General features: G+C 43.6%; 1 protein-coding gene across 1 annotated transcript; it reads left to right on the forward strand.

The window, feature by feature from the left end:
* Nucleotides 1-251: 251 nt before the first annotated feature.
* On the forward strand, nucleotides 252-17,057 carry tmem198aa (transmembrane protein 198aa; the record flags this gene model as incomplete). Its single annotated transcript, XM_084084363.1, has 6 exons — nucleotides 252-423; nucleotides 5,508-5,746; nucleotides 6,533-6,775; nucleotides 7,784-7,907; nucleotides 14,370-14,674; nucleotides 16,905-17,057. 6 exons carry the CDS (start codon nucleotides 252-254, stop codon nucleotides 17,055-17,057), a joined length of 1,236 nt encoding a protein of 411 aa, XP_083940489.1.
* Nucleotides 17,058-22,679: the final 5,622 nt, after the last annotated feature.

Genomic DNA, 22,679 nt, shown 5'->3' on the forward strand with positions numbered 1-22,679 from the left:
CTGTCAGCAATTATAGCTGAGTACTAGAACGAACAATCAATAACTCGTTTTGTTTTCTCTTTCTCCATTACTCCCTTCTCCCCTCCACCGCCTGCTTTATTTCCATCCCTCTCTTTCTCAGGTGGACACCTCTCAATGGACAAGTCCCCCTGATCCAAACCAACCCATCTCACCTACTCGTCCCTCCCCCTTCTCAACCCACCCCCTCCCCCCGCCCCTAAACCCACCCCCCCTCCATCACTTCAGTCACCATGACGTCAACCACTCAACTGTTGCCGTTCAAGTTTGGCCCGCCCCCAGGCCTGCTGGGCGGGGCCGAGGGGGGGCTGAGGTGTGACCAGGAGATTGAGCGGCGCTATGAGATCGTGCCCTCCGTGGTCTGCTCCATGTGCTGCCTCTTTGGGATCATCTACTGCTTCTTCGGTGAGTCCCACGGTGCGGTGCATCTGCTGTTTGCAACATCGCGAGAACTTCATCTCCAACTTCCACAAGAAAACCTGCCCTACTCTGCTAAGTTGCTTTCCACTTTCAGCTTAGAACCCCTATGTCGCATCCACCCCTATAAAACAAATAGCTGAAAATAGATCTACAGGCTCACAATGCATCACATTGAAGACTGCCTTGATCTGCGATTGGTGTAGCTTTTTTCTATAGCTTTTTTCTTTCAAGGATATATATTGCGTTACTATATTCATTGTAAGGCATAATTTAACCGGTTCTGTTGACGATTGTAGTCGACTAACTGTGTCAAAGATAAGTTATGCACAGAAAAGCATCTTCCAGAGGCATTAGGTATCTGGGTAAATTACAAACTTTTGCTGTGAGTGTGAAGTGAAAATTAACATATGGATGCAATTTACAGAGACAACAGGGGATGTGTATTGTCGCGCTTCTTAACTCAACACGACTCGAGTAACAAATTAGTCTCTTAGTCCCCAAACATACTGTGTATAACTCTGTATAAGTATGCTTTTTACTTGGGAACCCACTAGTTATTGGCACACAGACAGTTATGCATCCATAGATTAAGAAAGTTTACAAAAACTCATCTTCTCATCTCATCTCGCTTATCGCTTGTCGAGAGTCAAAAGGAAGGGATTTATTTGGCACTGAATTTGGAGCTGACGTTGCCGTTTTGTCATGAAATGTTTGCTTATTGTTCCGCCACCAAATCCTTTTTAGATATACTACTGCTACTGTTTTATGAGCCAGTAAATTTCCCCATAACGCCAGAAAGCCGTCCTGAGAGCTGTCACTTGATCGTTCCATCTTTCGCACTTCTTTTTTTCGTCGTAGGGCTATGCATTAGTGCGATTAGGTGTTTGGAAGAAAACAAATCTCCCATATTCAGCAGCATTCCACTTTTGGGCTCACATCGCTCACCCCTCTGTAACAACTCCCCAACACTGAATCTGTCTCATCATTTCTATAGTGTCTACAGAAACTCTGAGTTAAGCGGACTGCCCGCTGTCTTGCAAGAAGAAAAAGACACGCATCCAATCTGCTGCTGTTATTTTAGTGAGCAAGACACAGAAAGTTCTAACACAAAGTTACAGTCTTTCAACTAAATGACTGCAGCCGGCAGGGTTTTGGGGAATGAGTCACATAGAGACAAAGACTTGTCTGGGATGAGGAACTAGGGCTGCCTGTATTCTCCTGTTGTGTCTGGACCTGGTTGCACTAGATACATATAAACTATATATAACAATACAGTATTAATCTACCACTTAATTTACCACTGAAAGACCCTGACAGGTCCATTTTTTATTGTGTGTATGTATGAAGTAAGGATACACACAAGTGACTTACTAAAAGCTTAGAAAGTGCTAACTACCGTGAGTAGCCGTTATCTTAATGACTTTGGACATAAAGTCATTATTACTGTAAGGGTAATCAATACTACATAATTAAAGTAAGCACTATGGTGCCACACTTTGAAGTGTCACAAGTTACAGCTGACACAGTTTATATCCACTTCGCTATAGCAAAAGTATATGAAACCACTAGAATAATGAAATTGCATGTGTGATAGCATGCTGTTCTGCTAATGAGTACAATTCGGTTAACACCTACCTCAGGGCTGCCCTGGTGGTGGTGGTGGTGGTGGTGGTGGTGTGGAGGGTGGGGGGGGGGGGGGGGGGGGATTATTCACCAGCAGTTGTTATTTAGGCATTCTGTTGTTGCAAATTAGTATTTACGCAACCGCTTGTAGTTTAGTAATGCTTGTAGTTTAGTAATGAGTAATTCCAGACATACACGGGTGGTGTCAAATGTTACAACTCGGCCATGTTTGAACTTGTGCACAGCTGGTCCCAATGGGTTATTATGAGCTGCTGTGTGAAGAGCAAACTGCTTCGAGCTGGCTTCACTGCCAATTTACTGCCATGTATTTAATGAGAAAAAACAACAACAAAAACAGCCAGTTTAATGAATGCCTGCAAAACGCAGCAACAGAGCAAAAACCCATCATGTCGCCGCACATCAAAAAACAAGAGAGGAATCATTTGAGTTTAAACATCCTCTACTTTCTCTCCACATATTGTTTTTGTTTCTCTCTCTCTCTCTCTCTCTCTCTCTCTCTCTCTTAATTTGTTCTCTCGTGTTCTCTCATTCTCCCTGTCAGTTTGTACTGAAGGCATCTATTTTTCAGAAACAGTGAAATGCTGGTATTTCTGTTTTCCAGTGCAGCGCTACATGTCCGCTCAAGTGGATATCAAAGCTATGTGACCAAATAAATTGCTGTTTCATGGGGCAGGGAGTGGAACATTCTACCATTGTGATCTGTGGACATCTCAAAGTCATTTTTTATTTTGTGATTTGACAAAGAGTTATGGATTTCCACTCTGGTGCTTGAGTCTACCTGTAACAGAGTGTGGTTTGGCTTGCTCTCAGCCTCTCAAATGTCCTGCTCAAACACCCGCTGTTATTTACATAAAGGGTAATACGACATTAGAGCTATTCGATTTGTGTAAGACGGGTCGCTGATGGGTTGGGAGGTGAGGGAGGTATATAGCAGCAGGGGAAAGAGACAGGGCCAAAGAGGTAAAGAAATGGTACATCTGGAGGAACAGTGAGGAAAGTAATAAGCAATGAAAGAGGGGATGAGGATAAGGATGGAGGAGGGATGGAAAAGGGGTAGGATGAGATGAGTGGATCAGGAATTAGCAAGGGATTGGGAGAAAGGCAAGGGATTATCGACAATGGCATGGGGTGAGGGTGTATATACGTAGTGGCTGGACTGGGAGAATGGGGGGATAAGTGACGGATGGAAGAGGGCTGGTGCTACTGGGAGAATAAGATTAGGGGACAAATACAGTGAGGTGCCTGAGGATGGTGGAGGGAAGAACAAGTAAGGCCTGCGAGGGAAAAGGAGAGGCAGAAAATAACTGATGGCTCAGAAAGAGTTTTAACCACTTACTGTAAACCCCATATGGGTAACCGGAGTCCCTCAGGGCTCAATACTAGTATATTTTCAGTTTTCTGTTGTTGTGGGGAAAGCTTTCGCTGAAAATAGCAGGCAACGCGTCGCGTTGTGACCTTGTCGACCTTGTCAATACTGAAGCTGAGGTTTAAATCTCTTTAAATTTTTCATATATAGTGAAAATTCATTCTCCATTGATAGATCAAATGACAAGGCATCAAAAAAAAGATGATACAATTTTGAAATGCTTTGAATTGTTCCATTGAAAACTTCCATTCATTCTAGCCGCCTCCTGCAGCAAATCCAAAATAAACACAACACCTGGAAACTTCCAGACTAAAGCTTTTCTGTTGAATGGCGGTGCAAGAAGAACAGGCTAGAGGAGGACTGCTGAAGAGAGGTGCAGAACAGACCTAGCCTGGAAACCAGATGAATCAGCCATCGCAACAAAAAAAAAATGCCCTCGGCAGATTTGGTCTGGCACCGCTCAGTTGTGATTGGATTTCACTCCCTCCGAAGTAGTGACGGACCAATCAGGGCGATTATGGGGCGGGTTTATCACCAGAGGCATTTTGCCCCTTGGAAATGCAGGTTCCACACAGAGATTCCAGACTAATATCTACGCAGTGATATTAGTCTGGCCATGCCAGGCTAGAACTGACCAGGGGCAGACCGAGGTGGAGGATTGGAAGGGAGGAGGGAAACAAAGGAGGCCTGAAAGGATTTACAGAATCGGCAGGAGAGCGGTCGTGGAAGGATGGACGACATGGGTTGAGGAAGAGGACTGTGTATTGGAGGGCCCAGCTGTGCAACGCCTGATTACACAAAGATAACAGTTTGATGTTGAGTCCTCCAGAGAGAGAGAGAGAGAGAGAGAGAGAGAGAGAGAGAGAGAGAGAGAGAGCAGAGATAAACTGAGAAACGGCCCTTCAGAGTGAGAGAAAGAGAAAGAGAGCCAAGGAGGGAAAGGGTTGAGGAATAGAAAGAGGATGGTATATGTTTTGTTCCATAAGGCTTGTCACAAAGTGGGAGACGTTTTGTTTTGAGGATGATTATATTGTATAAGCTGTATGTAAAAGCTGTAAAGAATATATACTGTGTACGGTATGTAAAAGTCCATAGGCTTATCCTCTTTCATCCTACAGTACTGTATGTTAGCCCCCTTTTCAGGCCATTGCCAGGGGACAGTAGAGGTTCCCTCACTCTCATTGTAAGTGGGTTTTCATGGCTGTGCCAGTAACAATAGGCAGTGTGCTATCGATGGGTTTAGACCAGCTTAACCGTGTTCCTTTGTTAAGCCACATTGATCCCTGCCCATATTACCCATAATCAATACCAACTGTGTCAATGGGGGAAGGGGGGAAGTGAAAGCTGAGCTCCAATAGTGTACTGTGCTCTGTGTGTGTGTGTGTGTGTGTGTGTGTGTGTGTGTGTGTGTGTGTGTGTGTGTGTGTGTGTGTGTGTGTGTGTGTGTGTGTGTGTGTGTGTGTGTGTGTGTGTGTGCGTGTGTGCGTGTGTGCGTGTAGCATAATATTTCAAATGAAATGACATGGAATGGCTCATAAAGTTGTTTCGCTGCACAGTGATCATATCAGCTCAGTGTGTTTGCACATGCGTGCATGCGTGCATGCCTGGCCATACCTGTCCGTCTGTATTATAAGCCTCTCTTTTTCAGATTGCCAGGGTTTCAAGGAAAGCTTGTTTCTATAACAGGCATATACTGTACATGTTGAATGATTTAATTTAATTTAGTTTTAGTTTTAATTCAATTCATTCTAATCAATTGGTTTTCATTTGACTTCCTTTCCATTCCATTGAACATGTGTAAGAGGGCTACTCTACTCTCTAAGACTCACTAGGTGAGTGATGCTGCTGAGTTGTTCCCAAAACGTCCTCATTCTGCCAAACAAGCCTTGGAAGCTGGTTGGATGTAGGCTAACAGCTCAGTGGAAGCTGGTTGAAACCGTGGGCCAATGCTCCTCAAACGTTTTCGTGTGAAGGACCCCCAAATGAATATGTATTTGGCTCATTGCTGTATGTTAACTCTGTACCTGTGTGTGTTTTGTCTCCTCCTGCTGTGCTCCAGGATACCGATGCTTCAAGGCGGTGATGTTCCTGACGGGCCTGATGTTCGGCTCGGTGGTCATCTTCATGCTTTGCTACAAGGAGAGGGTGATGGACACCCAGCTGAGCGTGGAGGCGTCCGTGGGCATCGGCCTGGGCATAGGCACCCTGTGTGGGCTGGTCACCATGCTGGTCCGCAGTGTCGGCCTGTTCATGGTCGGCCTCCTGCTGGGATTGCTACTTGGGGTGGCTTCGCTGATTGTGAGTATATGACACCGCTAGACTCAGGGGGGGGGGGGCTCCCCAAATGTTTTACAGCTCGAGATCCAAAACACACACATTTGGGCCCGAATTTGCAAAAATACATTATGAATCCTATTTAAAAAACTAGTGCAAAACAAGTTCTCAACGCATCGCAAAGCAACGCTTAGAGAACTTGTAGATTGGCTAGTTCTTTTTTTCATTTCTGGGGGGAAAAAATAAAAAGAATTGTAGGACACGTACAGATGGGATGTTTAATCATGACCCATAAAAAAGTGGGTTGCAGGCACAGCCCTATATACTTAGTACAACAAATAGCCAATCTACAAGCTCTCAATGTGCCGCAATGTCAGCTTGTAGATCTTCTACTTTAACCATATCTGAAAACATTTTGCCTGCCTATAGTGACTTTGCCCAAAATAGGGACACCAGGGTTATTGTGGTCAATTGAACTCAGAGTGCAATTAATAGAGAGGATTTTACAGTGATACCTTTTTGTTGTTTTGCGTTTAAATGGAATGTTGTTTATGTCGATGCTAAATGCTAAATAATGACACATTGATTTGAATGACATTCATCCGATAACGCAACCAGATAATAGCTCTTCTTTTTTTATTGTATTCTACTTTCTCCATTCTCCATTTCCCTGCCTCCCTCTCCCTTTCTACCTCACATACTTTATCGACAAAAGATGTAATACATAAGTGCCGCTTGTTGAATCCCAAATCAACATCACTGTTTCTCTCTCTTACTCTCTCTCTCTCTCTCCTCTCATCTTTCTTCAAGGTGATGGAGGAGTTCTACCATCCCAAAACGGTTTGGGTTCCGCTGGGCATTCTGCTGGGTTCCGGCACGCTATTCGCCGTCCTCACCCTCCAATGGCAACGCTGCTTTGTCACCCTGTCCACGGCCACCTTTGGTTCAGCCATCATCACTGTCACCGTGGATTACTTCATTGAGCTGTTCGCCTTGGTCCACTATGTTTACGAGAGGCTTAAAGTAAGTGTGTGTGCGTGTGTGCGTGTGTGCGTGTGTGTGTGCATGTCCGTGCTTGTGTGTGAAAATACGGAACCCTTCATTTGTATGTGTGGGTGTTTTTGACCCAAACACAATTACCGTTAGCAGCACGTATCTCTTTATTGAGTTGTTACGCTCAGTGCACTATGACTCAAGTTAGATTGTGTGTGTGTGTGTGTGTGTGTGTGTGTGTGTGTGTGTGTGTGCGCGCGCGCGTGCGTGCGTGCGTGTGTGCGCGCGCGTACATGCGTGCGTTGAGGGGTAGTGGCATTGGGAGGAAGTGAGTGTTAATTAGATAGCATTGACTACTTTATTGAACTGTTCACATTTGGTGAATTATTGTGTACAAAAGGCAAGGAACTATGCAGTGTGAGAGACTAAAGCCTGAGTTACACGTTGTTGTGCACCGCAAATAGCAGATCTTCTATCTCACAATGTGTAGCAGTGCGACACGTTGTGTGCTTATAGATTATAGATTTTTGGTGTGCAACACTGCGTGCAACTAAGTACATCAAGCCCTTAAGTAACTGAGTTACCACTAACTTCTCAGTGGTGCTTAGCTGGGTTTGTTGACAGTCTATAGCTGAATCAATATTTTTGGTCAAATGATTGATTTTGTTTACGAGTAGCATGTAGAAAACCTGATGATATACAGTGAGGCAGGCATTACTGGAAAATATACCCCTTCAAGGCCTTTATCTAGAAGGTATGGTTGGTGAACAGGAAGGAACGCATTTTAATGCATGTGGTTTTCTGCTGAACGTACGTTGTACCAATATTTTTGACTAATGGATTGATTGATTGATTGATTGATTGATTGATTGAATACTTTAATCAATCAATCAATCAATCAATCAATCAATCAATCAATCCATTTCAGATTAATAGAACATTCAATTCAATGCATAGTTGAGATAGCATGCCTGGATTTAGTGTTTGGTAATAACCTTTACCTTCCTCCTTAATGTAATAAAAACAAAAATATAAAATAAAAACTTCATTGTAACCCATGTCCCCTAGGTGGCGCAGAAGAGGCCGTTGTGCTGGTTCACCTGGGTCATCCTGGGGGTGTGGCCTGTGCTCGCCCTCCTTGGGGTGCTCATCCAATGGAAAGTCACCGCAGAGGGTTACTCTCACACAGAAGGTTAGTGATGCTGCTGTGCAAGGTTATTATCAGTAGTTTTGAATCTTTCATTCATTTTCATTTTGATAACATTTTGACTTCATGTTTATCAATTTCAGTTTTGTTCAGTTTTTATTTTGTGAAAAGGCGAAAGCTGTGAGCTTGTAGATTGGCTATTTTCACTTTAATTGTTTTTTTAAGAATATTGGATTCTTACAAAGACTAAAACTGGGGGCGGCAGTGGCTCAGGGGTAGAGTGCCCGGTAGAGCGGCCAGATGGAAACCGCGATCCCGGGTCCCCCAGAGTTAGTGTTGAAGTGTCCTTGAGCAAGACGCTGAATCCCTAATTGCTCCCGATGAGCCGTGCATGGTTTCCCCCGCCATTGGTGTAAGAATGTGTGTGTGAATGTAATTCCCAATCTATGTAAAGCGCTTTGGATATAAATTTACCCTTTACTAAGGGCAACACATATTACAGTTTCAGTTTTTTATTTCTTCAATTCTAGTTCTAGTTATGTTATAATAATAACCCTACTGCTGTGTGCTGATCTCAAGACGTCCTCCTTCTGCCAAACGAGCCTTGGAAGCTGGTTGGATGTAGGCTAACAGCTCCGTGGCAGGAACTAGAAGGCTGACACTGATGCTCTGATCGGAGAATCCTCTTTTCATCAGGCACAGACTCAGGGGCTTGTTTCTTGACATCGTTCCATTCTCCATTTCTCTGCCTCCCTCTCCCTTTGTACCTCAGCTGAGGTTGTGTAGACTGGATGTCCACTCTTGATGTTTCAATTGCTTTACCGTCCAATTTCTTGTCAAGCTCAAAAGCTTTGATCAGAGTATAAGTGGAGAGAAATCAACAATCGATTAATCTAAGTTGGGCCTTGCTCTGCCTTGTTAGGCTTAGCAGGGACGGATATTCACAAAATAACACGCGTGCACACACGTGCATGCACAAATTACAGACTGGGTAGGCCTGTAGAGATTGAAGAAAGACGGACACAAATAAGTGTTCATTTCATTCTTAAAGGGTAAAAGTGGATCTGTGTACTACAGTCTGGTCTGGTCTGTTCTTCTGTGTCAAGTTGCGTCAAATTCGTTTTTATTTAGTCTTTGTTCGTTTTTATTAGTTATAGTATTAGTTTTCATTTTTATTGTAATACGGGGTAGTCAGAGGCGAGATATAAAGAACATTGCTATTTTTAAAGAAAAATATTGATATTGACCAAAAAACTAACTAAAACTAAAAAGTGAGTGAGTCAGTGAGGGAAGGAGGGACCACATTTTGACATCACCATGAAATTTGATCTCAAATCAAGCGTTGAGTCATTGGTGTTCCATCAAATTCACAACTCTCTGCGAAAAACACAGAATGACACAATAAGCCACAGTTTCAAGTGATTACGCCACATGTCACCCACAAATGAAAGTTTCCACATCTCTGCATCAAGTACAACAAAGACTTTAGAACAAGAACAAGAAAATGCTCCGTGAAGCCTGTAAAACTGGAGCATCTGCTGTGTGTCTGTGTGTGTGTGTGTGTGTGTGTGTGTGTGTGTGTGCGCGCGCGCGTTATAGCTGACACCAGCCTCGTCAGCGGTCTCAGGCTGTTGTATTTACAGAATCAGGCATAGTCTGTTCTGTGAGGAAGTACAACACGTATGACACACACACACACACACACACGCACGCACGAACGAACGCACGCACGCACGCACGCACGCACGCACGCACGCACGCACGCACGCACGCACGCACGCACGCACACACACACACACGCACACACACACACACACACACACACACAAATACATAAACTTCCTTCGCTCACTCTCTCTCTTACTCCCCCTTCTCTCTGTTTCTCACGCACACACGCGTGCACGTACACATACAAACACAAACAGAGACTCTCACACAGTAGATGAAAAGCGCTGTGGGAAGTGAGACCGGGAACATTCTTGTCATCTGCTGTTGGGGAAAGTGGAAATAACAAACAAAATATGAGTTACATCCACCCAGTGTCAAACGTCAATCTCTCTCTCTCTCTCTCTCTCTCTCTCTCTCTCTCTCTCTCTCTCTCTCTCTCTCTCTCTCTCTCTCTCTCTCTCTCTCTCTCTCTCTCTCTCTCTCTCTCTCTCTCTCTCTCTCTCTCTCTCTCTCTCTCTCTCTCTCTCTCTCTCTCTCTCTCTCTCTCTCTCTCTCTCTCACCCATTTGATGTCTAGCAGAGTGTGCCACGGGTTGTTCTACTGTGCCTACGGACGAGTCACACACAACAGTCTGTTATAACAGGATAAAACGGCCAGCTGCCACAGCATGCAGTCAAAGCATATGGGGAAAGACAGAGATAACGACGCTTTGTGGCTATTTCTATGAAAGATGAAAGTGTGTGTGTGAGTGTGGTTGTATTACTATGTTTTTGAGGGCCAAATGGTATAGTAGAATTTGATAATTTCCCTGGTCCGCACAAGAGAAATTGTTGTTTTATTGTTAAAAAGGATTTGGGGAGTTAGGCTTACAATTAGGAAATGATTCATTTTGGGGTTAGGGGTTAAGATAAGGCATTTAGATGTTAGGTTAAGGTTGTGCCTGATTTAGAGTTATGCGTCAGTGTACATTAGCCTTTGTACAAGCTCAAAACCGTCTTTTTTTTCAGCTTTAGGGTTAGCGTTAAAAATAACAAATAACAAATAATATCACTGTCCTAAAATGATGTCGTCCTTACAAGTATAGTGATACAAACGCACGCGCGTGTGTGTGTGTGTGTGTGTGTGTGTGTGTGTGTGTGTGTGTGTGTGTGTGTGTGTGTGTGTGTGTGTGTGTGTGTGTGTGTGTGTGTGTGTGTGTGTGTGCGTGTGTGTGTGCGTGTGTGTCTGAAAGAGAGAGAGTGAGAGAGCATATGTACATGTTATGTTATGTCCGTTGCCATAGACACAGTGTGTACGGTGCCTCTCTCTGCGTTAAAAAAGGCTTTTGATTGAGGAGCAGAGAGGAGGTGCAGTGGGCAAAGACCTCCTCATTAAGAAAGGGTGTGTTCTTCTGGGAGAGCAGGTGTCAAACCCATGAACTTAACCCCCGCTATCCCCAGTGAAACGTCCATTTATCCGGCCTAAGGCTGAAGTAACAAGGGCATCTTTCACCAGAAATCCAAGTCGGTGTTGATGCCCATACAGTAGTACTGTAAAATAGTGGTTCTCAAAATTAAGAACAGTTTAATTTCACCGGCTAGCTAAATGTTAACCCACTGAGAAGAACCCAATAAGAATTACTATTCAGATCACTCTCTTCACAGTATACTCTAGTCTAGACGGTTGTAGAACAATAATCTTGGGTGTCACTGGCACAAAATCTTTAAACATGAGGGTCCGTGGCCCATATTGCGTATCAATTTGGGGCTCCTTGACATGAAAATGTCTGAGCACTGTTGTAAGCTATACAATCCTCAGTATTGATCCAACTCTGAGGGTGTACAAATCCATTTGTCCATTTGTACACGCTCGAAAACACCAAGGATGTTTCTGTGTACAGTGTACTAATTCCGAGAGCTGTACACGCTCACCAAATGCCCGCTTCATGTCGCTTCATGTGAGCTCGTATGTCACGGATCAACACCTTCACATGAACCTACTGTGTTCCCGGTCTCGCCGATAACATGTGAAAGAAAACAAGCTCATGCACGCACGCACACACGGCGACCTAGTGTATGGACCTAGAGGGATGGAGGACAAGGAGAGATAGAAAGGCCAGGTGTTCCGGGGGAGGGGTGGCACAGAGGGGATCGGATGTGGAAAAAGTGGGGCGAAATGGGGTTTATGGGGCATCACGCTCAGACACACACACACACACAGACACACAGACACACACGCACACACGCACACACACACACACACACACACACACACACACGCACACGCACACGCACACGCACACGCACACGCACACGCACACGCACACGCACACACACACACACACGCACACAAATACTCACATACACACACACACACATGCACGCACGCACACACATGCACGCACGAACACACACACACACACACACACACACACACACACACACACACACACACACACACACACACACACACACACACACACACACACACACTTGAAATATGTATTTATGTCCACATAAACAGAAGTGCAAGATGTACCAAGGACATAAACACTGCCAGTGCAGTCAGATAAAGGGAAAACAGCCAGTTACAAAGTGCATGTAAGACAGAGCATTCTTACATACAAAACAAAAGATGGCATACTTGTCGAACACAGCGGACAACAATCATGGGTAAAGGAAACAACGCCTCCTCCAAATTGAGCGGCTTCCTTTAGTAATAGCTGATATTGAGCAGTACCTTGCTAATTGTTTAGCCCTCTTTTTGGAGAGGCCGGCCATTTGAAGGCCCTCACAACCAACTTGTGCACGTGTCCTAGACTACCAAAGATAAAAAACAAAAGTTTACATCTGTAGCCTAGCTGAGAGATGGTCTGCTCTATAGCTGATGATATTTTAGCACTTTGGTTAGGATGGCTTCCTCTAAGCTGTAATCACAAGTACAGCCGACCTCGAGAATGAACACCTCCCTATGGTTGGATCAGGGGTGTTAGCTGAAATGTTAGAGAACACAGAATCATTGTTACACAGGTTAAACATGCTCGGCTTCACACTAGAATGCTTATACAGCATGATGGAGGACCTGAAAATAGAAGTGATATCTTTTGATATCAAATCCACTATTCTGTCATGCCTACTTATTGCGAACGCGCCTCCGCCCAAGTGGAGCCTACTATGAAACTCGGCTCGGCTTGTGGCTCTGTCTGTCTGTGTGTGTGCAGTATGTGTGCAGCTGCGCCCCCATGTGACTCACGCTCTCATTGGCTCGCGCTGGCTGAAATATAGCAGCTGCACTACCTGTGTGCAGCTGCCAGAGTGCGCCAGAGTGCACTACTACAGTGTGGCTGAAATAGTACAGTCAAGCTGCGTTCGCTTCCAACGTTCGCGCGTCTTACTTGTGTAGAGTCCCCTGTATACATGGCACCCACCCACCCACACACACACACACACACACACACACACATACACACACACACACACACACACACACACACACACACACACACACACACACACACACACACACACACACACACACACACACACACACACACACACACACACACACACACACACACACACACACACACACACACACACACACACACACCATGTGTCTGGACTGGGGCAGAGGAGGGGGAGAAAGAAGGGAATATCATTAAAGCGGTTTCCCTGGCAGATGGCACCTCGTTAGCTAACACCCCCCGTGCCTGTGCCCTGGCACAAAGAATCAAACCCCTACACACACACATACGCGCACACACACACACACACACACACACACACACACACACACACACACACACACACACACACACACACACACACACACACACACACACACACACACACACACACACACACACAGCAGTAGAACATAGCCTTTCTTAATGAGGCTTGGGAAAAGGCCTTTGTATTCAGTCCTTAGTTGGACATTTGAATCACGCAATCAATAATACAATAGATCTCTTTCTGTCTATGGTGCTTGGCCTGCGCACGCACGCACGCACGCACGCAAGCACGCACGCAGACTCTCACACGGAGAGACTCTCACACGGAGAGACTCTCACACAGTAGATGAAACAAGGAGTGGGAAGTGAAACTTACAGAATTATTGTCTGCTATTGGGGAGAGAGTGGAAATAACAAACACAATAAATTATGCCTCAACAGTCCTCCATATGAGCAGAGAGGAACTCTCTCTCTCTCTCTCTCTCTCTCTCTTTCTCTCTCACCCTGCTCCCCCTGTAAATGACTTCTTGGGGACTTTCCTGAAAAGCTTTTGAAAGCCTTATTGAAGAATTTTAATAAGCCATTTATTCTTTCACTATCTCTCACTCACTTCTTCCCTAATGTTATTATTTTACAATCTCTCTCTCTCTCTCTCTCTCTCTCTCTCTCTCTCTATCACACACACACACACACACACACACACACACACGTTTGCTTATGATTGCCTGTTCTTCTTTGCTCATACTTTTTTTATTAAATTCAGCCATGCTTTCTCAAATTCTCATTCCTTGTTTGTCTTTCGGTTTACCCCCCATTGAAATTCCTCCAATTAATCTCTTCTCTTCTCTTCTCTTCTCTTCTCTTCTCTTCTCTTCTCTTCTCTTCTCTTCTCTTCTCTTCTCTTCTCTTCTCCCGCCTTGTTCACTCTCTCTCCTCTCTCCAAACAACCTTTTGCCTCATCTTCTCTGCTTATTCAGGCTTATCTCTCCATCGCTACTGCTTGTATATCTCTTGATCTCATTTACCCAACTTAATTGTCTGCTTATTTCAATTTATAAGATAATAATGATTTCCTCCTCTCACACTCTCTCTCTCTCTCTCTCTCTCTCCGTCTCTCCTTCTCTCTCCAGTGGTTTTGAGTCGACAGCAGCGTCGGGTGCAGCTCATGCGTATCCGCCAGCGGGAGGAGCGTCTGAAGAAGGAGAAGGAGAACAAGAAGAAGAAGAAGCGTCCCAGCCAGAAGACCGTCCAGAAGTCCAAGAGCCACTCCCACTCCCAGCACCACCAGCAGTACCACCACCCCGCTCCCTCCCACCCGCACCACCAAACCCACAGCGCCCAGCCACCGCCCAAAGCCCCGCCTCCGCAGACCGAGCCTGGCTACCACCGCAAGACCAACCCCGTACGCCGCTTCGACGGAGACGTGCTGTCCCCGGTACGATCCGGAACGACCCGAGGGTCTTACGTTATGTCTGTGTGTCTCTCAATCGTCCTCGCTGATTAGGGAAACGCATGTGACGTTTAAGGTACCTGTGATGTTGTGCTGCTGTCACAGTAGTGATGTCATAGATGACCGACATCATAGACTGGCCGCCAAGCACTCTGACAAAAAGGGTACAAAGGGTAATGCACATGCCTGACGTGACAGTAATGACATCATAAAGCCTGATCGCTAGAGAAAGCGTTGGCACTGTACATTATGCAAATCAAAAGATACATTTAATGTTGACTTTTTTTTATCAACCTAAAACATGCATGCGGACCATGTCGAGTCAATCCTAGATTTCCAATTGAAATACTGTGCAGTTTCGAAGTAGATTAGAAGAATTCCCACCCTATCGGTATGCACCTCGAATGGCACTGAGTTGGCAGCAGCAGGCTTCACACCGCTCGGCGTGGACACTCACTTGGCGTGGGCACTCGACTCATTTGGCTTGCGCCTCGCTCGTGTGCTCAAGTAGCCTGGTCCAGACCATAGACCCCGCCCACTCTCTGAGTGGACTGCCTCTTGGTCTGGTGTTGTAAATGTGAACCTAGGATTTATTCGGTACAAAATGTATTGTCCAATGAGAGTCGGAGGTGGGGGTGGGGATCCCTTATGATTGGTTTAGGGAAATTCTAATCCCTCCCCCTTGTAATCGCCTACACTGTAGCCAATGTCAGACTGAAGCTTCACGCAGCTTCAGTCTGATAATCAGGCTAGTGCTCAAGCCCACTACAGACGGCCTTGTAACGTCAAGATTCAACGTATATGAATATTGTTGCAAGTGCAAATGTACAATGTACGTTTGCGTTTGCAGAAAAGTACAAAGCAAGGTTTCTTTTGTGGCGATTGAGTTGCGCCATAGCACAAACATCACAGTACTGACATACATAGGTGTTCTCAGAGCACTCTGAAGAATAAGCCGTTCTTCAATGGTTAACAGTTTAGATAATACCCTAGACATTTTTACTTGTACGTAAAATGATGGCATACCGACAATCGCGCATAGCTAATTCTCTATTTAAAATGTTTCAGAGGCAGTGTATAACGTGCAGGCTGAAAGTTCTTCTAGCACTTCTTTGAATTCACAACTTTGCCGTTCACCGTGCTGCTGCCGCATTTACCATAAAGTGCTGGCTTCTGCAGCAATAACTCTCTATTGTTGTTATAAGCAAAAACTACGTACAGTGTACACTGTTGTTGCTGTTTTTTACTTGTATCAGCATTTTCCTATTGCATATTAGTCAAGATTTTAGTTTATCTTCACAATCTTACATACTGACTATATATCATGATTGGGTATACTGTAGTATATCAGTAGCTAGCACCCATATCATATGGTGGAAGGGCAAACCCGCCCCGGCTCTGAAGTCAAAGTGCTGTGCACTTTACCGCTAGACATGACATGACGTAAACGGTAATTGCAGATCAGTTTCCCAAAACCACGCTTATCTGACACGTCCACAGAGATTCGATAACCCTCGTACCCGAACTGATTTTGATACTCCCCCAGGGGTGGATATTACCGAGGCAATGTTACACCATGCATTCTAGAAGAACCACACTGTAAGGGTTTTACTATGCACTTTCGTCTCCATTTGCTGCATGCAGCAGTACTGGTGCACTGTTGTGTTGCTTTGAATATGAATATATATATATAAGACAATTCCAATAAATAATGTAGCAAGCATTTGACCTAGATAAAATCTTTATGTCAAAATATCCTTATTTAGCGACTTAAAACCTACACATAGTTGACTGGATTCCTAATGGCTGTATACCAGGCCCCCTCCTCTACACTAAATAGCTTAGCTGAAAATACATATACGATCTACAAGCTCACAACGCATTGCAACGTGATGCATTGTGTGCTTGTAGATCTTTTTGACGAATGTTGACGCTAGAATAGGGGTAGTTAAGGTTACTTTTGTGAAAAAAAGGAAAAAGAGGAGAGACTTCAATAACAAATGTAATATTAATTCAGGTCAGCCAAATAAAGGATTTAATTTTTATGGACAGTTTTTTTGCATTGTTCAGATTTTATGTTTATTCTGCGTGACATATACCACAGACAGCCTATCGATATTTAACAGCTCTCCATTGCACTGGCATTTCTGTGGTTTGATGTCTTTCGCTGCAGTAGTTTGATAAACCTCTTGTCTGCATCTTTCTTTGTCTGCAGAGCTACATCAGGAGCTTCAGAGACAGACAGACGGACAGGCGGGCGTACTCCCACGGTCGGATGATCAGCCGCTCACGTATGGCAGAGCTCGACTACGACTGTGGGTCCCAAGTGCCCCTCACCACGCCTAGTGGGCCTCCTGTGCGCGTCTGAGACTGTCTAGGATTGAGACACAGACACACACACACACACACACACACACACACACACACACACACACACACACACACTTACATACACACAAACATACATGCACTTGGGAGTAATTCAATCCTCTGTGCCACACTATACTAAGATGTTTTGTGCTTGCATGATGACTCATACACCAACACACACACACACACACACACACACACACACACACACACACATGCACGCGAGTGTGCGCGCTTACAGTCACACACAGAGAGATCAAACGTCAAACCCTAATCTTGTGTGCCAAACCAACCAACTGCCTATTAGCCCGATAGGATCTTATTCCACCCAGAAGGTCGTGAGGTTGAATCTTCATTTGAGCTTTTTCCCTGTTAGACGACTGCAGTTTTCTGGTTTGGTTCCAGTGATGTGGAGCGTGAAGTCTCACTGGTGAAGACAGGACAGAGTGACACTGTGTCCGTTACTTAAGGGGATTGTGCGGGAACAGATTGTGGTCATAGAAGGTGATTTGGTCAAATCTCTGAGACATCATCACACGTCACAGTAAAACCTCTACTGCTACTGTGCTGATCTGGGAGAGATGGAGCACCACTGCCTGTTTAATCTTCTCTTCTAGCTGATTACTTATTTCTTATTATTGAGCACTTCACTTGTTCTCCAAGTGCATGAGTGCTTTCGGTGAAAATAGCAGATCTAAAAGCTCCAGCTCATAGATTGGCTATTTCTGGCAAAGAGATTTAGTGTAGATGGGAAAAAAGGAGCAGACCAAGTATAGAGCCCTGCGGGACCCCGCTCAACAAAGTATGAATGGTTAAGAAGTGAAATACTCAAAGAGTAAATGAGTTAGTTCCTCGTGTAGTGGAATGCTGAAAAGGCTCAGTTTTCAACCAAGGAGCTTCTTCTCTTCAACTTGTAATCTTATATTAAAAGACAAATGAAAAAGGGAACACAATGTTCCATACGGCTTTCATAAAGACAAGATGGCACCTCTAGCCTAAAGAAACATTGAAATCATCCATTTAAAACTACTAAGAAGATTTTGTTTAAGGAAATGCTTCAAAGATGTCTCTATGAACTATGGAGGATGTTACAAAGCGCCTGAAATGTGAAAGGACCAACAATGGACAGTACCACACTTTAAACTCTTTTAATTCAGAAACTGAAAAAAGGAAAGCAGAGACGCTGCGCTTCTTCATGTACATGTCAGTTGATGGAGTCAAGCGTCCAGCCATTTGAGCTGATTCAAACCAGACACAGGAACATGCCCCTTCCTCTCCCACGACATATAAAACACCAGCCCACTTCTGTGTGAATCTCTGTTATTGCTCATACCATCCTCGGCTCCAGTTAAATTGGGGTTTACTGGACGAAATGTCAAATCGAATACGTTTACACCAGTGGTTTTCAAACTTTTTGTGCCCAAGGCACACCAATGGGAAAGTCAAAATCTCAAGGCACAACTGTACTTTTGAAAAAATAATGATTCTAAGTTTGAAATGTTTTGCCTATGAATGACATGCCCAAAATAGGGATGCCAGGTTGAAAGTGCTTAAAATATATTGTTTAGGCTATAGAGTTTGCCTGTATTGGGAAGTGACCCCTTTCCTGTGGACAGTGGTGGAAAAAGTACTCAAATGTTTTACTTAAGTAAAAGTATCAACACTGCAATTTAGAAGTACTTTGTTACAAGTAAAAGTCCAGAATTCAACATTTACTTCAGTGAAAGTACAAAAGTATTGGCATCAAAATGTACTTAAAGTACCAAAAGTAAAAGTACTAAAATCTTTGAAAATAGCCGATCTACAAGCTCAAACGCGTCACACCGCGACACATTTGTGAGCTTGTAGATCGGCTATTTTCAAATAGCCTATGTATAAAATAGGGCTAAAGTGGTTAATGTATGTTTCATAATATCATAATTTATATCTGAAAAATAACTAGTAACTAAAGTTTACAAATAATTGTAGTGGAGTAAAAGTACAACATTTGCCTCTGAGATGTAGTGGAGTAGAAGTAAAAGTATTGAAAATTGGAAATACTCAAGTAAAGTACAAATATCTCAAAATTGTACTTAAGTAAATGTACTTTCCACCACTGCCTGTGGATAGTCACTCAGTGAAGTGTCCTCCTGTGCAAAGCATCCTTCCCAAAGGGGGTTGCACTGTACATCAAAGTTGACTGGTACATCTTGTGCCTGGCACCCCCGCTGGTTCTGTAAGGACATAAAAACGAAACCACTCTTGTTCATCCGCTCCCTGGATTCTCTCTCTCCCTTTAGTTTGCTCTCCTCCTGCAATGTATGTTCTTTCCTGTTTCCCTCTTCTTCTTTTTTTGGAAAGGATAGTGTGAAACTGAGGGCAGAGAGGGGGAGAATCGTGCAACACAAGGTCTTGAGCCAGAATCAAGTCAGGGATGTTGTGAATAAGATGTTGTGATGCACTATCCGGTCAGCAGTACATTTCCTCTTCCGTTTTTCACAAGTTATACATCACTGTGTCACAACTAATTATGTCCCGGATTCCATCATTTGGTTTATCAAATGTTTAGATACGATCCAATTGGGCATGCAAAGTTTCACTGCTCTAAATGTCTAGCCCTGTGATTTGATTGATGCCATGCTGAGTTTGAGGGCATGGCATGAACAATAAGTGGCGGTTCAGATGTAGGATGGGTTTAGTGTGTGGAGTGGACCATAGAGTTATAGGTGGAAACATGATCTGCCCCATGGCAAATAATGGACTCTACCAAAGGGAAAGGAAAGGGGTGTTCATTTAAATCTAAGCAGAGATTTTTTGGGTGGGGGGTGCTGCTTATTTTCCTTTATACTCACTATGCTTGTATAGTTTCAAATGTGAATGTGTGAGTTGGGAAGTAGGGATACATTGTGAAGATAGAGGTGAAAATGAAGAGGATTATGAAATGGTGTTCTTTCTCTTGTCTATAAAAGCACTTGAAAACAGTGACCTCTGCTGTTTACTGCTGGAACTGCCTGCTGTATTTTGGTGGCTGAAGTGTACTATAACAGGGACTTATTGCTGTGTACATTTGTGTGTGTGTGTGTGTGTGTGTGTGTGTGTGTGTGTGTGTGTGTGTGCGTGCGTGCGTGCGTGCGTGCGTGCGTGCGTGCGTGCGTGCGTGCGTGCGCGCGCGGGCGGGTGGGTGGGTGCGTGTGTGTCTTTTTTATTTCACTTTTTAATCCAATAGTGCTCATAACAACTATAGTGATATTGTTATGCTGTTCATCCAGAAAGGTAGGGAAGATTGATAGTATTGTAATTGCAGTGGAATCTTTTGTATCCAACCCCCTTGATAGCAGTGGTCAATTAATTGTAGACCAAGTGGTCTGCATCAGTGAACGTGAACTACAGTAACATCTCACCTGAAAGTTTGTTTTTAATCTATGCGAGTTTAAAGTGAGTAGTGCCTATTAATAATCTATGACACTGAAATGTAATGCAAATCCAGACCAAAGCTAATTCACAGTTACAATTTTGCATGCATCTGCAAATCTTATAGTGCTTGCAGTTTAAAAGCTTCTACCCTACTTGCATGTTTTTGTGAGGAAATGCTAGCCATCACACAAAACCCATGGATTATGTATGCATCACTTCGATACCTGCTAATTGTGCTTATTTGGATTATGCCTGTCGTGGTCGCCCGGTCGGATGGGATCTCTGGGGTTAGATAAGTGAGATTCTACTGTACTTACAAATACTCGAAGGGTGCTCCGTGTGATGTAGTGGTTGTTGTAGCCCTTTGTGTGGTGTACTGGGACCAATCAAGTCACCTGAGCCCTTTACTGCATGAAAATCCTGTTGTCTTTCTGTCTGTGTTCAGTCTCTCATCTGCTGCCATACAGACACCTCTTGTTTCTTAGTTTTTCCCCTTGAATTTGAAAGGTGACAGTCTTTTTGTGCTATAGGTGAATTTCACTGACCCCTGGTACAAGAAATACATTCCAAATACTTTGTGAATTTAAAATACTGTACATGTTTTCGCTTCCATCTGAAATGGACTTGTGGTAAAAGTGAATACTTGGAACATGTGAATCCTGTGACAGAGAATGGACCAAACGATTAGCCGCAGTGAATACATCTAAGAGACTCTTATTAGAAAGGCTTATCCAAACAGGGACAGGCAGATGTGAACATCTTCTCTTCTCTTCTCTTCTCTTCTCTTCTCTTCTCTTCTCTTCTCTTCTCTTCTCTTCTCTTCTCTTCTCTTCTCTTCTCTACCTCTTACTCCTTTCCTGTCTGTCTGTGTTGTGTTGTGAAAAGGGCTTTGGAAAGGGATTTCCCCTCCTCTTGTTTTGTGACCATTATGCTAAGACACCTTCTATACTACTGAATACGTGTTTCCCCTGTAGATTTTCTCAGCAGTGGTGGTTCTGGGGTCATTCTTTTTTGCACATGCCTCCCTGTTTTGGCCTCCATTTTGTGGTTCTGGTGCTTTTTCTTTTAAGAACCAACGCTGATGGTATTTGGGCATTTTGAGCACAGATAACAGCAGCACATTTTGCTTTTATAATTTGGGGAGAAATAAAGACATTATACATTCCACAGGATCCATATTTACTTGATGTGGTGAGCCACCACTGCTGAATGTATGTACTGTAGGAGAGACACTGTAACATTCTTGTAAATACTGTTTTGTAAATACTTTCCAAATGTACATATGTTTGGTTATGTTTTGCTGATATTGTTATGATCAGTCATTAAGTAATTTATGTGGTTTATTACTTTCTAGCGGAGTACATACCCTACAGCTGTATTTTTCTCTTTTTTTAATATAGATATCTTTATTATGATTGTATGTTTTGTTTCTTTTCGTTTCATTTGGCTGGAAGGTGATTTGCACTCTAATACTTAAGCTGTTGGTTTCAACTGTGTTGTTGAACATTGATTTCCAGCAGAGGGCGATTTGAGTGGGTCATTTTGGTGGATGAAATCTCTCTTGTAGGTACAAATTGTTCTATAATCCAATGCTGTGGCCATTGTTTCTGGAATTATGGGTATTGGGAGAAACAGCAATTCACTTCACCTCATCCTGGTCCCTGTTGAAGTAAATACGAATCACCCACTGATTTATTGGTTGTTATTATTATGATTATTATGATTATGATTATTATGGAGCATGTATTTATATGGACCTGAATATGATCAACATTGTGATTCTACAATCTCTGATTTGGTGTCTGTTTGGTTATTTGTTTCTGTCTATTTGCATGTTACTGTTAACAAACTAGTTTTGCATGGGATCATGATGACAATGTTAAAGCTTCTGAAACTGTATGCTAGGTATAGTGCTAGGTTAGGAAGCTTCTGTGCACATTTTTATATAGTTGTTATTTTTCTTCCAAAACCTCAGTCCAGAATAAACGTAGGTTTGCAAACATTTACACACACCAAAAACACACTCATAGAGTTATCATGCTGGGTCCATAACTGTTGACAGAACGATAAGAGGATCAAAAACAACATTGCTTTTAGCGAGATGAAAGATCTTGAGATACATGATCAGAAACAATCATTCTTCCTTGTTTTTCTGTTCATGGTTTGTCTTAAGCTGATCCTCTGGTCATAGCCGTGCCAGAGAACCAAACAAGGATTTGTAAAGATA

This window comes from Gymnoscopelus microlampas (assembly GCF_963454915.1).
Source record: "Gymnoscopelus microlampas genome assembly, chromosome: 17".
Classification (NCBI taxonomy): Eukaryota; Metazoa; Chordata; class Actinopteri; order Myctophiformes; family Myctophidae; genus Gymnoscopelus; species Gymnoscopelus microlampas.